General features: G+C 35.6%; 1 protein-coding gene across 3 annotated transcripts in view; it reads right to left on the reverse strand.

Moving 5' to 3' along the window:
• Positions 1–18,192, reverse strand: part of OSBPL11 (oxysterol binding protein like 11) — an 82,554-nt gene that overhangs the window by 41,505 nt on the left and 22,857 nt on the right. For all 3 annotated transcript variants that reach the window (XM_077767638.1, XM_077767639.1, XM_077767640.1), the window contains exons 2-6: positions 17,747–17,815; positions 9,295–9,470; positions 8,178–8,257; positions 5,713–5,889; positions 2,394–2,595 (exon numbers count right to left, since the gene is read on the reverse strand). In XM_077767638.1, the coding sequence (XP_077623764.1) occupies positions 2,394–2,595; positions 5,713–5,889; positions 8,178–8,257; positions 9,295–9,470; positions 17,747–17,815 (704 nt within the window). The remainder of the gene's footprint in view (positions 1–2,393; positions 2,596–5,712; positions 5,890–8,177; positions 8,258–9,294; positions 9,471–17,746; positions 17,816–18,192) is intronic.

Genomic DNA, 18,192 nt, shown 5'->3' on the forward strand with positions numbered 1-18,192 from the left:
AAACATAGTAATGAGGGAGAACAACTTTTAAACACTTCTGTAAAGTTCAGTCTGTTTCATTTGTTAATTTAAAAATGCAAATTTAGGGGCGCCTGGAAGGCTCAGTCAGTTGAACACCCAGCTCTTGATTTTGGCCCAGGTCATGTTCTTATGGTTCATGGGTTCAAGCCCCGCAGCTGGCTCTGTGCTGTGTCAGCATGGAGCCTGCTTGGAATTCTCTCACCATCTCTCTCTGCCCCTTCCCCACTCTCTCAAAATAAATAAACTTTAAAAAATGTGAATTTATATTGCACATGCTTCACTAATCACGAAGCAATCATTTAAAAATAGAACTGTTCATTAAAATATACAAATGAAATTTCTAAGAATTAAAAAATTATATAGTATTTAATTATTCAAGTATTAAGTATCTAGTATATAGCACTGGGCTACTTAATGTGCTTTGCAAAAATTACATACAATAACTGGAAATAAACTTTCATATCCCTAACAACATTATTATTACTAACACTAGAATTAACCCAAATTTCATAGCTCAAAGTAACTCATCCCATGTTCAACACAGAACAGTTAAGTAAACCAAAGATCTATCCTTTCAAAGGAACATAATGCAGTCAATAAAAATTATGTTTACCAAAAGCATAACATAAACTGGAAAATATACTTAATATTAAGTGGAAAGTACAAGATAAAAATATATATTTTCTAATAACAACAGGGTAAAACAAAAACTAAGAGGGAGAGAAAACCTGGTGGGGTATGTACTAACATTAACAGTGACAGTTTCTAGTTGATAGGATAATGCAGGATTTGTTTCTTTTTCAATTGTATAATAGTTCCTAAAATCTTTTATAATGAATGTGTGTTGCTTCGCTATAGAAGAAAATTTTTATTGGACTACTTACAATTCTTCCATGGCCCCAGTGCCTGTTTACAACTCACAACTTAGGTTATCTTATCTCTTTGGAACACACCCCCATCTCTCTCTACCCCTAAGCTAATTATTTTCTAGGCATTTCCCAGACCTTTTTCTGTCAGAAGTATTGGTCCATTTATGGGCAGAAGATATGAACAGACACTTCTCCAAAGAGGACATCCAGATGGCCAACAGACACATGAAACGATGTTCAGCATCCCTCCTCATNGAAGTATTGGTCCATTTATATACTCTCCCTAAGCATTTTGTTCCCATCGTAAGTGACACTTTCCATATTACACTTAAGTATTTACCTGTTCTTCCCTAAGTGAACTAGGAGTTTCTTAAGGGAAACATACATAGCTTACTGGCCTGTATAATACTGCCCTGACCTATGCCCACAACTGACATTAAACACAGTTTGTTAGCTTGAAATATTGATTTAGGTAGCCATACACTTGAAAAAGGAGGTCATATTATATCCACATCAAGATCTGACTATGGTAAATTTTTCCTGGGCAGACTCCATATCTATATAAACTATCCTTCTTCCACAAGGGGAGTTAGTTGGGTCAGAAAACAACTAAGTTACTACTATTAAAACAGTGTGATGCAGATGGAGGAATTGGGGATACGTTGTTAAAGGGTACAAACTTGCAACGAGAAAATGAATATATTCTGGAGATCTAATGCACACCATAGTGATTATAGTCAAAATGTCGTATCATATACTTCAAAGTTGCTAAGTGACAAGATCCTAAATGTTTTCACCACAAAAGTGTTAATTATGTAATATGATTGAGGTGTAGGCTTCCATGGTAATCATGCTGCAATATGTGTATGTATCAAATCAACATGCTGTCTACTTTAAACCTACACAATGTTATGTCAATTATATCTCAATAAAGAAAAATGTGATGAGTTTATTCATCTCATTTAGTAGAAAACCTCATGTTTTGTCCGCCCATGCAGTAACATTATTTTCCCCAGCTGATTAATTTCAACAAATAAGTGCTCTCAAATGCTACATGTACACCTTCTTTTTCAAACTGATAAGTGACTGACAGACTTTAGTATCCATATCTCAATATGGATATAATGAACTGTGGACTAAACCAAAAGTTAAGAAATGATCCCAATATTTCTACTAAGGTCAATTGGATAAATAATGATGCCACCAATTTTAACAGAAATGTAGGAGATATGGGTTTTGAGTTCAATTTTCAACATGTAGAGTTGAGGTCTCCAAAGTGATATTCAATTATACTACACATTAGGCCTATAATCATTTTAGATTTGAAAAAGGCCACAATAAGATTTTCATTAACATTAATGTGATAATTAAAAACCAAGAGGCTCCCTGGTTTCCTTTCTTTTTTTTAATTTTTTTATTAAGACTTTTTAGGAGTGAGAACAAATGCAATCTTTCCACATATAGGCTCTTAATGTTAAGTCCTACTTTTAATCTACAACTTACCTGAAGACAGTGAGCCCTTCTGATGTGAGGCGTGCTGTAACTGCAGAATATGAAAGCAGTCGTTTAAGCAGTTCATAGTCGCCATGGAAGTAGCTTTGAGCATTAAGAGATCCTGGTCCAAGGAACTAAGATGGCCAGAAGCAGGAAGGCATTCAATTCGCCTAATTAAGTCTCTTTGTTGTCCTTCAGCGTGAGACATCATCTAAGGGAAACAACAGTTCCGTGTGTCCCACTCATGATTTCTGTTGTATCACATATACAGTTTCCATTTTAATTACCATATTCAGCTTCTGAGCCTTTTATGGCTTATATTAGGCTTACAAATCTATTTTAAGTTTGGCTATTCTCAATTAGTGAGCACTTAATAGTGCAATGGTGCTAAAGATGAGGACCTCTGGCAGCTGCACTTTTTCTTTGGAAGCAACAAAGCTCAAAAGCCTTAACAAGCCTTTTATTAACAGTATACATTTGTACAAGCCATCAAAAAAACATTCTGGATCATCTTCAATAACATCATTAAATATACCATTACAAAGTAAAATTAGTTCCCAGTCTGGGCTCTTAAGCTCTTTCTTGTCAGTACCTCTGGTCAGGCTCAAATTGAACCTACACTGAGAGCATGATGGTTTCCCTGCTTCCTTTTCTCTTAATCTAACCTTTTGGTCCCATTAGCCTGACAGTGAAGCAAGTGCTGTATATAAGCTTTTCAGGTTAAAAGAATTTAATACTGCTTTGATCAAGAGCTCTGTCCACTTTTCCTGACAGAGCCAATAGAATAACAATGATTGATAAGCAACCCAATATTTTTAAATGAAAGCTGAATTTATTATGCTTAATTACTTTACTGAATGTACTATGCTTAATTACTCAATTGTGAGCAGAAGGTTCTCAGACTGCCTATCTTTTAAACACTATTTTAATTCACATAGAAACGTGGAGAGACTCAGCTTTCAGAGGCTCTGTTTCAGATAATTTTTTTAATTTATTCATTTTGGGGGGAGGAGAGAGAGGGAGGGAGAGAGAGAGAGAGGGAAGGAGAGAGAGAATAAGTGGGGGAGGGGCAGAGAGACAGAATCCCAAGCAAGCTCTGTGCCATCAGCGTAAAGCCCCGACGTGGAGCCTGAACTTACAACCGTGAGATCATGACTTGAGCCAAGATCAAGAGTTGGACGCTTAACCAACTGACCTCCCCAGGTACCTCTCCAGATGACTTTTAATACAGTTCATCAGAGGGCTTAAAGAGAGATGCAAATATCCCACCAAAAAACCCAGTGTGTCATACATGATATAGCCCATGAAAACATATGTCACAGTAATGGCTCAAACATTCATCCATATGAAGGAATTTATGAATTTATATCCATATAAAAAGGTTTTAAATGAAAAGTATGTTTATGAAGATATCCATATGTACACATTTACACATGCATATATATGTGTGCTTTGTGTGTATGTTTCACAAATACATTTTAGGACTAACTTCCAGTAATCCAAACTTATGAATAAGTGCAACCACTTTGGCCAACGGTTTGGCAATATTTACTAAATATACAGAGTTAGGGGCACCTGGGTGGCTCAGCTGGTTAAGTGTCTGACTCTTGATTTCAGCTCAGGTCATAATCTCATGGTTTATGAGACCGAACCCCATCTGGGCTCTGTACTGACAGCCTGGAGAATGCTTCGGATTCTCTTGCCTTCTCTCTCTGCCTCTCACCTAGTCTCTTTCTCTCTTCCTCTCTCAAAATAAATAAACTTTAAAATAGATCTATATATAGTTAGAAAATTATAATTTATGACCGAACAATTACACTCATATATTTGCCAACCAATATATAAATATTGATATATATGTTCAGCCCCATCCCCAACCTCTAGGGAGAAGAGGCTGGAGGATGAATAAATTACCAACAGTCAGTGATTCAGTCAATCATACCTACCTAATGAAGCCTCCATAAAAAAACCCAACAGGAGGAAGCTCAGAGAGCTTCTGGTTGGTGAACACTTGGAAGTACTAGGAGGGTAGAGCTTCCATGCCCTTTCCCCCATATCTGGCCCTGTGCATCTCTTACATCTATCTCTCCCTGAGTTATTTATAATGTTGAAATTGAATTAAATTATAGAACACACAGCTGGTGTCCACAGAGAATTAGAGAATTGCTTGGTGGTGGTGGTGACCCCATACATTTGGTGAGCAAAGTACATAAGTGTAGAGCGTTATAGTATAGCATAGGAGAAACACAGGAGTGTTTTTTTTTCTTTACAGAATGACTATTAGAAACTACAGATATTCACACTTGGAGGTATGTGGTAGACATTTCCTAAAAATTAAAGAAAATAAACCTGTCACTTCAAGAAAAGCCAATATTTACTATCAATTTTAAAATCTGAGATTTAAAATGAAAAGAATTTTGGAAAACCTTTATTTGTTACCATAAACTTGGCAACTTCCAAACATTGAAAGCCTTTTCTAATGAGATCAGTGAGGACATTAATGAATGGGAATTTTTGATATTGTATGATTAAGATAGATAAACATTTGCAAGACCTGCATAACTCTGTGAGACAGTATTTTCCAAATGACTACTGCATAGCGTACAAAATTATGCAGAGATTAAAGATACTTTCAAAGCGCAAGACAATCCAATAGATTTTCATGTAGCAGAAGAGGAAAATTTCATGGATATATATTAGATTCCACATTGCACGTAACATTTAAGAAACTGCTACTGTCAACTTTTCATGCAGGACCAAAGAATAGCCACAATTATCTTAAAAAGATATTAAAATATTCTTCTACTCTCCAATCACTCACTACACAGACACCTAATAGCTCTACCAAATTTAACTCAGGAATATTTAGAACCTAACAACTACATCTTTTATTAACTAGAATTATTTGGTACTCTTTGAAAGAGGGAAATGGTGGAAAAAGGTAACATAAGGATTCAACTATTCTATTTTTGTGTTTGTTTGAAATTGTGTACTTGTTCTTTTTTTTTAAAGTCACTTGTTTGGCCATATAGTCTTCCCAATAGATTTAAAACGATTTTGATTATAAATGTTACATCAAAGGACTTTGTACTTTTACTGGAGTAATAAAAGATAAAGACTGGAAAGTAAGGGTACACAGGAAATAGTAAAGAAACTCAGGACATCACCTATAATCAGGGAATCTTTATGACTTAAAAATTATCTCAGCATAGTAGACAAAACATTTGAGTGCCCCAGAAGACACAAACAGGATTCAATTTATTTTGTGACAAAACCAAGCAAGCTATATTATTTTGTGCATTTTTACTTGACTTCAATTCATACTTACTTCTCTGACTTCCACAAGATGGTCTGGAGGTAAATGAGCTCTTTTGTTCACTGATTGTAGTTTGGAATGTCCAACATTAAAAAAAGAAATGGCATTTTGACTTGGTCTCCTTTGGGATACAGGAGAATTACCACTAGATGCAAGTGAGAAGCTCCGTGATTTCAGAGGAGGATTATTCTATTAGACAAAGAAAATCATTCATTTTCAAAAATTTTAGGTTAATCTTCACCTACTATATATACTTTAGGCTTACATGTGAACGGTTTTAAAAGTCAAATTAACCTCAGAATTGACTATAGGAACCTTTTTGAAAATGATAAAATTTAAGACACCCAAAGTTTAAACATCTGACACATCCAAAAGTAAACTTATAATTTATTTAGAAAATTAATTCCAGGTTTGTACTGTCAAGAATATTTTTTCACATTTTACAAATATAGAACAAGAAACTTCTAATTTCAGATTTGTAAACACACTGAGTGAAGCAAAATGTACTCAGCAATATTCAATATAATACATTTTCTAATGTAGTATGCAAGCATCTTCGGAATAAGCTACTACTTTCTGATCACTGCCAATGATTGCAATCTTGTAGTATGAGTAAAGCCCTTGTGATGACTGGGCAGTAGGCCTAAATCACAAACAACTTTTTACAATTTATTTATGGAAAGAAAAAAACACTGGGAAAAAAAATCTTTTTTAAGTCAAGCTATTACCTACGTAAGGAATCCTTTAACTATGCTGCTTAGCTGTTACTTTATAGAGTTCTCCAACCTCAGATTTCAAGTACTAAGACCAATCTGTCCATCTTAAAAAAACAAAAACCATTCCAAAGAAGATATACAAATGATCAATAACACATGGAAAGATGTTCAAAACTATTAGTCATTAGGGAAATGAAATAAAAAACTACAGTGAGATTTTACTTCACATATACCAAGATGCTATTACAATTAAAAAAAAAAAAAGAAGGGGCAATAACAAGTATTGGTGAGTATGTGGAAAAACTGAAACCCTTATACATTGCTGGTGAGAATGTGAAATGGTTCAGCCACTCTGAAAAACAGTTTGGTGGTTCCTCAAAAAGTTAAACAGGGAATCACCACATGCCCCAGTGAATCCACTGCTAAATATACACCTCACTAAAATCATGTGTTCTCACAAAAACCTATACACAAATGTTATTCATAATAGCCACAAAATGGAAACAACTCAAATGCCCACCAACTGATGACTGGATAAACAATATGTGGTGTATCCATACAATGGAATATTATTTGGCCATATAAAGGAATAAAATATGATACATGCAATGACATGAAAGAACCTTGAAAGCATTAGGTGTATATAAAAAACTAAGGGACAAACAGAACTGGGGACGCCTGGGTGGCTCAGTTGGTTGAGCATTCAACTCTTGATTTTGGCTCAGGTCATGATCTCATGGTTTTGAGAGATCAAGCCCCACATCAAGCTCTGTGCTAAGCATAGAGTCTTATGCTTGGAATTCTCTCTCTTTCCCTCTCTTTCTGCCTCTACCCCACTTGCACTCTTTTTCTCTCTAAATAAATAAATAAACATAAAAAAAAAAGAAGTAGAAGTAAACATACAATAAAATTTGTTTTCTTTTTTTTAATTTTTAAATTTTTTAAAATTTATTTATTTATTTTTGAGAGACAGAGAAAGCAAGTGGGGGAGGGGCAGAGGGAGAGAGAGAATCCCAAGCAGATACCCCACTGTCAGCATGGAACTCAATGAGGGACTATAAATCATGAACCATGAGATCATGACCTGAGCCAAAATCAAGAGGTAGATGCTTAACCAGCTGGGCCATTTGGGTGTCCAATAAAATTTGTTTTCTAACTCTAAAAAATATTATGTAAAGTATGAGAAGCCAGACACAAAAAAACACATACTGTATGATTCTATCTGTATAAAAGGCCCAGAATGGACAAATCCATAGAAACAGAAAATGGATTAGTGTTTGCCAGGAGCTTGGAAAGGGGAGAACAGAGAGTGACTGCTCATGGATGTGGGTTTTTGGAAGGTCATGGGAACTAGGTAGTTGCGATGGTTGTACAATCTTGTGAATTTATTAAAACCAACAGAACTGTACACTTTAAAGGGCAAATTTTAGGGGCTCCTGGGTGGCTCAGTGGGTTAAGCATCCAACTTCGGCTCAGGTCATGATCTCCCGGTTTCTGAGTCAGGCCCCGCGTCAGGCTCTGTGCTGACAGCACAGAGCCTGCTGCAGATCCTGTGTCTCCCTCTCTCTCTGCTCCTCCTCTACTAGCATAGAGACAGTGCACACTGTGTCTCTTCTCTCAAAATAAACAAACACTAAAAACTTTTTAAAGGGTAAATTTTATGGTATGTGAATAGTCCCACAATTTAAAGACATAAAAAAAAATACAAGACATTCTTTTCCCCATTTTTGTGCATTAATGTCGTATATGAAATCCACATACCTTTCCAATAGCTTCAGTGTGATGCTGTGTACATAACTGAAGTCTGCTAACCCAATGTTGTCGCTCTTTAGCATCTGTGGCTGATAAAAAGAATCTGAACGTTATTCACTTTTGTATTTATTTTTGGAATAATTAATTGTCTACAGCATGAAGAACAGATAATTTAAAACTAGGGATTGGTCCTACTCTCCCCAGAGCAAATGTAGCAGGGAGGGAGGAAAAAGGCCCAAGCATCAATTTTGTTATGTAATACAGTAGCTGGATGTGATGCAGATATTTCAGGAGGAGGATAAATTACATGCACCTAGACAGGGATATGAGACTTGACATGTCTTAAGTTTCTCATAAAAATACACTCTTATTTAGAAAAATAACTTTTATTAAGCATCTGATATGTATTAGATATTTTCATATCTCTTGCAGCATGCTCAGTTAGGATTATGTGTATTAAATAAAAAACACAAATTAAATTTATCTAAACAAAAATTATATTTTTTAAATAAATATGAACATTTTAATAAATCCCAACTTTTGTGTATTAGTTACTAAAAACCTCAAAGAGGGCATGCAAACCAAATCAAGAAAAGGGGTTAAATACAAATCCATGGCAAACATAAAAAATATCAATTAGAGGGGTGCCTGGGTGGCTCAGTCGGTTATGCATTTGACTTAAGCTCAGGTCATCATCTCATAGTTTGTGAGTTCGAGCCCCACGTTAGGCTCTGCACTGACAGTGCTTGGGATTCTCTCTCTCCTTCTCTCTCTGCCCCTGTCCTGCTCATGCTCTCACTCTCTCTTGAAATAAATAAACTTTAAAAAAATATATTATTTAGAGAAGCCTATGTTTTTCAATTTTTCAGTAATCAGGGTTTTGCGTACACAATATTTTACAGGAGCCAATGATAAACACACTTGTTCATTCTGCCGCTTGAAAAAAGTTATTTATTAAAATAGATTTCATAAATTCTTGTAGCAATTCTAAGATTTTTGGATGTTATACCTACATCATCGACGACAGTAGCTTCTATTTCCAAAACCCAAATGAAAGCAGGGAAGTACATTAACTTCTCAAGGGAAGAAGAAAGTAACACTATTAATTCTCATATCTCAATCATACCTCTGAGTTTATACTGTTCCCCACTGGCAGCATTTACAGTGAAAGTGTGAGAGTCCTCATCACTAGGTGATATTACAGCTCCTGCAAGCTGCAGTGTACCTCTGGGTTTTTGATTTCTAGACTGTTCATTCACAAAGTACTCCAATAACCCAGCTTCATTGTTTAAAACAAAAAACCTGTAATGATAAAAAAAAAAAAGTCATAATTTTTAAAAATTCTCCTTGTCAAACTAAAGCAAAATAAATTTTAATCATCACACATTGGGGTTTTTGCTATTAAAGAAATAAAATTCAAAAGCAGCTCAAGAAGCACTTGGACACTAGGTTAGGTTTCCTGGCAATAAAGCTTACTGAAAAATTGAATGAGTTTAACAAATGATATGAAACTGGGGAACCTGGATGGATGGCTCAGTCAGTTAAGCATCCAACTTTGGCTCAGGTCATGATTTCAGGGTTCATGGGTTTAACCCCCACGTTGGGCTCTATGCTGACAGCTAGGAGCCTGGAGCCTGTTTCAGATTCTGTCTTCCTCTCTCTCTGCCCTGCTCCCCCTCACAGCCCATCTCTCTCTCTCTAAAATAAACATTAAAAAAATTTTTTTTAAATAAATAAATAAATGATATAAAACCTTCAACTGAGGGAAAGACATTTAATAGGGAAGAGGCATACCAGATAATGTAAAAAGGAAACAAAAGATAGCATCCTTTCAGAGGAAGATTTCTCTCTAGAATTCATTAACAGAGAAGGTACACTGCTCAAAGACAAATGGTAGTGAGAATTTTTATTTAAAATTCACTGGAGGGGCACCTGTTGGGTGGCTCAGTTGGTTAAGGGTCTGACTTTGGCTCAGATATTGATCTCACGGTTCATGAGTTCAAGCCCTGAATCGGGCTCTCTGCTGTTAATGCAGAGCCTGCTTCAGATCTTCTGCCTCCCTCTCTCTGTCTCTATCTTTCTCTCTCTCAAAAATAAACAAACATTTTTTTAAAAATTCACTAGAAACTAATCAAAATATGAGTCCTGAGGATAATCAAAGGCTGGGTAAGAAAATTAATCTGATTTAAGATTTAATCACTGAAATATACAATGAGAATAATGTCAGGGTAGAAAGATTTTGTGAGTGTGTCATGAAATAGGTCACAACTTAAGACTACTTATCCTGTTTAAAAATGTAAAAGCTGCAACTGGAGATGCAAAAGCAGGAGGAACTTGAAACTAAATGATGAAATACTGATACACTTTGGAAAAGAATTTGATGTTCTGATTTGGTTCCAGACTAACTACTTCAGGAAATACATTAATTCAGGTTCCAGTTTAAGTAATACAATAGTTCTTTTTCTAAAAAATCTAAAAAGTTTCATTAAAAAAAAATTAATGTTCATGTTCAGAGCATTTTGGCATTTACCAGTTACTGTATTCCATTAATACTAGACAATTTGATCCAGTTCAAGGTCCTAGAAGAAGCTGTCTTAAGCAACAGGCAAACATACCAACCATATCAAACTGAGAGAAAATGAAATCAGCCTTCTATTCAAGGAAAGAAAAACTGCTCAGAAGCAAGCAAAAGTTGAAAGTGGTTGCCTGAGAAGGGAGATGGAAAAGCAAAGAGCAACGGTTTCTCTTGTTCATCTTTTAGTATGATTCTAATTTTTAAAATTATGTGCACGGGGCACCTGGGTAGCTCAGTTGGTTAAGTGTCCGACTTTGGCTCAGGTCATGATCTCACGGCTAGTGAGTTCGAACTCTGCATTGGGCTCTGCACTGACAGCTTAGAGCCTGGAGCCTGCTTCAGATTCTGTGTCTCACTGTCTTTCTCTGCCCCTCCCTTGCCTGTGTGCATGCATTCTTTCTCTCTCTCAAAAATAAACGTAAAAACTAAATTAAAATAAAATTATGTTTACATATTTTGATTTTAAAAATTAGTATTTTGGAGAGCTTTCAAATTTCCATTTTATTAATTACTAGAAGAGTTAAACACTTTTTCATGTGTTTATTGATCATCCAGTTCTATTTAGTGAACTGCTCGTTACATTTTGCCTATTTTTAATAGGGTTATCTTTATTTTCCAAAATATTTAAAGAAATTATTTGAGTTAACAGAAGATAGTCACTGACATCATCTTCAATTTCTATAGCATAAGCATAAAACACAAAATGCACATATGAATCTGCTATGGTCTGAATGTGTCCCCCTCAAATTTATATGTTGAAATACTAACCCCTAAAGTAACAGTATTAAGAAACAGAGCCTTTGGGAGTTAATTAGGTCATAAGAAGCCTCATGAATGAGATTAGTGCCTTTATAAGAGAGACCCAAGAGCTCTTCCTTGACCCTTTTTCAGTCATCTGAGAATACAGGAAGTCTATGATAGCAAAAGGACCTTCTCCTAGCAATGCTGGCACCCTGATCTTGAACTTCTAACCTCCAGAACTGTGAGAAACGTTTGTAAGTCACCCTATATAGAAGTCAGTCTGTAGTATTTTGTTATAGCAGCCCTAATACACCAAGAAATGAATTTACTACACAAAAAATTAATCAAATAAACAGAAAAAGAAACAGGAGTGGGTTAGTATGTAAGCAATCTCTTCGAATTGTATGGAATTTCATTATATTTCAATAAAGCTGTTAACAAAAAGAACAAACAAAAATGAAGGAAGAAACAAAGGAACAAAGGAATAAGAAATCTCTTTTCACTGTTTTAACTAGTAAGTACAATTCATTTCAAATAGCCAAAGAAAATACTGGTCTCTTCTCTTAAAAGTAGTCAAGCAAATGCAGAGTACAATGTTTGGAAATCTCAAGTTTGCTGTGAACAACTTCTTATCTCAAAAGCACTACCACAAATTTACAATATGGGAGGCACCCACCTAGATACACAGCAAATACCCAATAACTGCTGACTATAGTCAATAATACTATATTGCATATTTGAAAGTTGCTGACAATAGATCTTAAAAGTTCTCAGCACACACAAAAAAGTTTTGTAACCATGCATGGTGACGATGTTAGCTAGACTTATCATGGTTATCATTTCACAATATATACAGATAACAAATCATTATGTTGTACACCTAAAACTATTATGTTACATGTCAATTATGCCTCAATAAAAACAATGAGGGGCACCTGGGTGGCTCAGTCAGTTAAGCATACAACTCTTGACTTCCGCTCAGGTCATGATCTCATGGTTCAAGAGATCGAGCCCCACATCAGGCTCTAAACTGATCTTTTATTTGCTTTATTATTATTATTATTTTTTCCTTTGAGAAAGATTAAGAGAGAAAACCCAAGCAAGGAGAAACAGAGACAGAGAGTGAAAAAGAGAATCTTAAGCAGGCTCCACCAATGCGGGGCTCGATCTCACAACAATGGGATCATGACCCAAGTCAAAATCAAAAGTTGGATGCTTAAATGACTGAGCTACCCAGTATCCCTGATCATCCTTTTAATACCAAGATGATGCTATTGGCCCACTGGCATAATAGAGCACTTTGGGCTATCTTTTATTATACATAGATTAATCCAAATGTTCCTCCTTTATCCCTTCTATGAAGGCAAATTTTATAAGATGTGTAGTTTGGAGATAGAGAAACAATTTACATAGTGAAGAAATTTAACAAAGCCATTTTGCCCAGAAGGTAACTGACTCTTGATGGAGTCATTATGAGCAAGTTGGACTAACCAATAAACTAAACCAATAAAGAAAATGTAGAACCAAAGATTAAATGTAACTGGGAAACAAGATTCAGCATGAACCCTGACATGCAGAAAACTCAGCTAAGTTGTTAAAAGAAAATACTGTTAAAATTGGCAAATAATTGTGTTTTTGTGCAATAAAAACTGTCAATCTGGGGAAATGACTTATCTTTGAAATAACTGACATCTTAAAATGAATTATCATCAATATGCAACTTTAATCTAAAAATATTTTGACTTGGAAGTCTATCTTATAATGACAAAAATAAACTTTAGAGAAGATTTTTGTAAAGAAAGGCAACCATGTGCAACCAGTGGCCAATGGATCTTTTCGGTGGACTCCTTCATGCAATGATCAACCTGTCACTTCTCCCGGTCTCAGGTTGCCACTGACCTGACATACCATCTTGAAAACATACTAACTTTGATATACTTTTATATGGTTTGGAGCTTTCTTACTCTGTTCCACTTCTGAGAGTTTCTCAGTATTATTCAATATTACAAGAATGAGTTGGTGATGGGGCACTTGGGTGGCTCAGTGGGTTAAGCGTCTGACTTTGGCTCAGGTCATGATCTTGCAGTTTGTGAGTTCGAGCCCCACGTCAGGCTCTGTGCTGACAGCTCAGAGTCTGGAGCTTGCTTCAGAGTCTGTGTCTCCCTCTCTCTCTCTGCCCCTCCGCTGCTTGCATTCTGTCTCACTCTCTCTCAAAAATAAATAAATACCTTAAAAATTAAAAAAAAAACAAGAATGAGAGTTGTTGGATGTTGGGGGAGAAAGTTAACCTATCTTCCTTGTAAGAAAGAGAACAAAGAATAGTGCTAAAAGCAAAGTGGTATAAAAATTTTAAAAATTAATAATCTGTATGTCATTTGAGTGTATAAGCCCTCAAAAATTTTCAAAAAACCTGAAGTGAAAAATATAACATGAAAAGATTATCTTGACTTTGTTTTTTTTTTCTTAATAAAAGATAGGAACCTTGGAGAAGTGCCCTTCCCACTTCAGTAGGGATGATTCCCTTCTAAGTTTTCATACTCAGCCTGTCATATGATCTCTAGCTTCCTGCATAACACTCTTATTTGGATTACCTAATGTCACTTCCAAATAAACATAGCCCAAATTGCCATCTCTGTTAAACAATCACATTTTCATCAGTGCCTCTATTCTTTAAGATGTCTTAAAATAATTCTTCCATAAATTATATCCCATTTTCAAGTTGTTTAAGATAGGAAAGTAAATTCAGTTCCTACTGGGGCGTCTGCGTGGCTCAGTCGGTTGAATGTCCGACTTTGGCTCAGGTCGTGATCTCATGGTTTGTGAGTTCAAACCCCACATCAGACTGTGCTGACAATTCAGAGCCTGGAACCTGCTTCAGATTCTGTGTCTCCCTCTCTCTCTGTCCTTTGCACGTGTTCTCTGTCTCTCTCTCAAAAATAATTAAACATTAAAAAAACTAAAAAATATATTCAGCTCCTGTTATACTATCATGGCCAAAAACAGAAGCCTCAAAATGACATGCAAATTAGAAGCAGCATGATAATAATGTAAAAAACATAGATTTTGGAGTCAGAACTATTTGGGTTCAAATTCCACTATTATAATTTTTAAAAAGTTTAAAAACCACAGTGAAATACCACTTCACATCTATTATGATGGCCATTATTAAGAAAAAAGAAAAAGAAAACAACAAGTGTTGGTGAGGATGTGGAGAAATTAGAACATTTGTGCACAGCTGATAGGAATGTAAAATGGTGTAGCAGCTATGGAAAATGGTATGGAAATTCCCCCCAAAAATTAAATACAGAATTACCATATGAGTCAGTAATTTCACCTCTGGGTATATACACAAAAGACATGAAAGCTGAGACTTGAATGAATATTTGTACAGCAATATTCATAGCAGTTTTATTCACAACAGCTAAAAGGTACAAGCGACCCACCTGTCCACTGACAGATGAATATAAAGTGTGGTACATACATTCAATACAATACTATTCAGCCTTAAAAAGGAAGGAAATTCTAATACATGCTACAACATGGATAAACCTAGAAGACATTATGCTCAGTGACATAAGCCAGGCACAATATTTGTTCTTTTGTATGATTCCACTTATATGAGGTACGTAGTCAAAGCACAGAAACAGAAATTAGAACAGTGGTTGCCCAGAGCTGGGTGGAGAAAGAAATGGGGAACTACTGTTTAGTGGGTACAGTTTCATTTTGAGAAGATGCAAAAAGTTCTACAGATTAGTGGTTATGGATGCACAACAATGAATGCATTTAATGCCACCAAACTGAACATTTATACAAGGTTAAAATGATAAATTTTATTTTGTGTATACTTTGACACAATGAAAAATAATAATAAAAGTTTAATCCCCCTGCTTCACAACTACCAGTTCTACAAAATATGCAAGATAGCTGGTTTTGCTCCTCACTATCTGTATGGCCTCGGGCTGGCTATTTAAACTCTCCAAGGTCCCAGAGAAGTTTGAGGATCCTGCACAAAACAGGCACCTAAACACAAATTTGTCTGCTGCCTCCAAACTATCTCCTAAAAGCCTAATCACTACAAGTATTTTAAAAAGCCCAAGGCAGGCAAACAAGTAATTATAATCCTAGTATAATGCTAACTTTTGCCTCTTCAATAAAGTGTTGGGGAAACTGGACAACTACACGCAAAAGAATGAAACTAGACCACTTTCTTATACCATATAAAAAATAAACTCGGGTGAGTGGCCCACTCTTGATTTCAGCTCAGGTCGTGATCTCACTGTTTGTGGGTTCGAGCCCCGTGTCAGGCTCCTGCTGACAGCACAGACCCTGACTGGGATTCTCTCTCCCCGGTCTTCCTCTCTCAAAATAAATAAATAAACTTAAAAAGCTTAAAAAAAAAACAAACCCTCAAAATGGATTAAAGACTTAACTATAAGAATTGCAACCATAATACTTCCAGAAGAAAACATAGGCAGTATTTGACACTGGTCTTAGCAATATTATTTTGGATCTGTCCCCTCAGACAAGGACAACAAAGGCAAAAATAAACAACCAGGATGACATCAAACTAAAAATCTTAAACAAAAAAATTTTTTTTAATGTTTATTTTTGAGAGAGAAAGAGAGGGAGACAGAATCTTAAGCAGGCTCCAGGCTCTTGAGCTGTCAGCACAGAGCCCAACATGGGGCTCAAACTAATAAGCGGTGAGATCATGACCTGAGCCGAAGTCAGACACCCAACCAGCTGAGCCAGCCAGGCGTCCCTAAACTAAAAATCTTTTGCAAAGTGAATAAAACCATCAACAAAATGAAAAGGCAACCTACTGAATGGGAGAAGATATTTACAAATGATATATCCAATAAGGGAAACATCCAAAATATATAAAGGACTCATAAAATTCAATATCAAAAAAACAAACAATCCAGTTAAAATATGGGCAGAGGACCTGAATAGAAATTTCTCCAAAAAAAGACATACAGATGGCCAACAGGCATATGAAAAGATGCTCAACATCATTAATCGTCAGGGAAATGCAAATCAAAAGTACAATGAGATATCGCCTCCACCTGTTAGAATGTCTCAAATCAAAAACACAAGAAATAACAAGTGCTTGCAAAGATAGGGAGAAAAAAACAACCCTCCCTTGTGCACTGTTGGTGGGAATGCAAACTGGTGCAGACACTGAGGAAAACAGTATGTAGGTTCCTCAAAAAATTAAAACTAGAACTGCCCTATGATCCAGCAATCGTACTAACTGGGTATTTACCCAAAGAATAAAAAAAACGCTAATTCCAAGGGATACATGCCCCGCTATGTTTAGAGCAGCATTATTTTACCATAGCCAAGATATAGAAGCAGCCCAAATATCCATCAACTGATGCATGGATAAAAAAGATGTGATCTATATACATACATATGTGTTTATACTATTTGTGTATTATTTGGCCATAAAAAGAGGATGAAATCTTTCCACTAGTAACAATATGGATGAAACTAGAGAGTAGCTAGCTTTACAATACCCAAGACATGGAAGCAACCTAAATGTGTACTGATATGATAAGTGGGTGAAAAAGATGTGGTGCAGGTAAAGATACACACAAACACACACACACAATGGTATATTACTCAGCCATAAAACAGAATGAAATGTTGCCACTGTTGACAACATGGATGAGCTTAGAGGTCATTACACTAAGTGATTTAAGTCAGAAAGACAAATACCATAAGATTTCACTTATATCTGGAATCAGATATAAAAACAAAACCAACACACAAAACAAAAACAAATTCACTGATGAGGTAGGATAAACAATATAGGTAAAGAGAATTAGGTACAATTTTCCGGTTATAAAATAAGACAAAAGAACGTAATGTACAGTGTAAGGAATGCAGTCTAGTACTGTAACAACTTGGTATGGTGACAGATGGTAACCAGACTTACTAATGTGACCATTTTGTAAGACATATAAATATCAAGTCACTATGTTTTAGTACACCTGAAACTAATAAAATACTGTATGTCAATTATTCTTCAATAAAAAAAATATATTAACTTCTGAGACATTTGGAGCCTGCCATATGGAAAGACGTCAATTCCTCTCACCCTCTAAAAAGGAGAATTTACTGGACTTTTAGATAACTGTAAATCCTTCTCTAGAAGGTTTCCCATCCATGTTTGTACTGAAGTAATATCAGAATATAAAATTATCAGCCCCACTTCTGGTCTCTTAGGAGACGGATATGACACAGAATAATCACTTACCTGTATTGCCACCCAGTGACAAGGTTGGTGTACTTCATTAAGTAGCCATATACATTTTCCATGTGATCACTGTTTCAAAAAGATCAGAATACACCACAGTCAGTGAAAAGTTAGAAGAAATATCAGGAAGTTAACTGAACAGCTTAAAACACAGCTGTAGACACATATGTATTCTACAAATGCCTCAAACTTTCTTCAGAAGTGAAATTTATCGGGGTGCCTGGCTGGCTCAGTTAGTACAGTAGGCAACTCTTTTGATCTCAGGGTCATGAGATCAAACCTCATGTTGGGCATGGAGTCTACTTAAAATAAAATAAAAATAAAAATAAGAAGTAAAATTTATAGGTTAACAAACAAGAGGTATTTAATCTCCCAAATTTGATATCCATAGCCCTTTATTTTACCAGATTTCTTCAGAACAAGTATAATTCCCCATAAGTTATTAT

Source organism: Crocuta crocuta, unplaced genomic scaffold (assembly GCF_008692635.1).
Source record: "Crocuta crocuta isolate KB4526 unplaced genomic scaffold, BGI_CrCroc_1.0 scaffold45, whole genome shotgun sequence".
In the NCBI taxonomy this organism is placed as follows: Eukaryota; Metazoa; Chordata; class Mammalia; order Carnivora; family Hyaenidae; genus Crocuta; species Crocuta crocuta.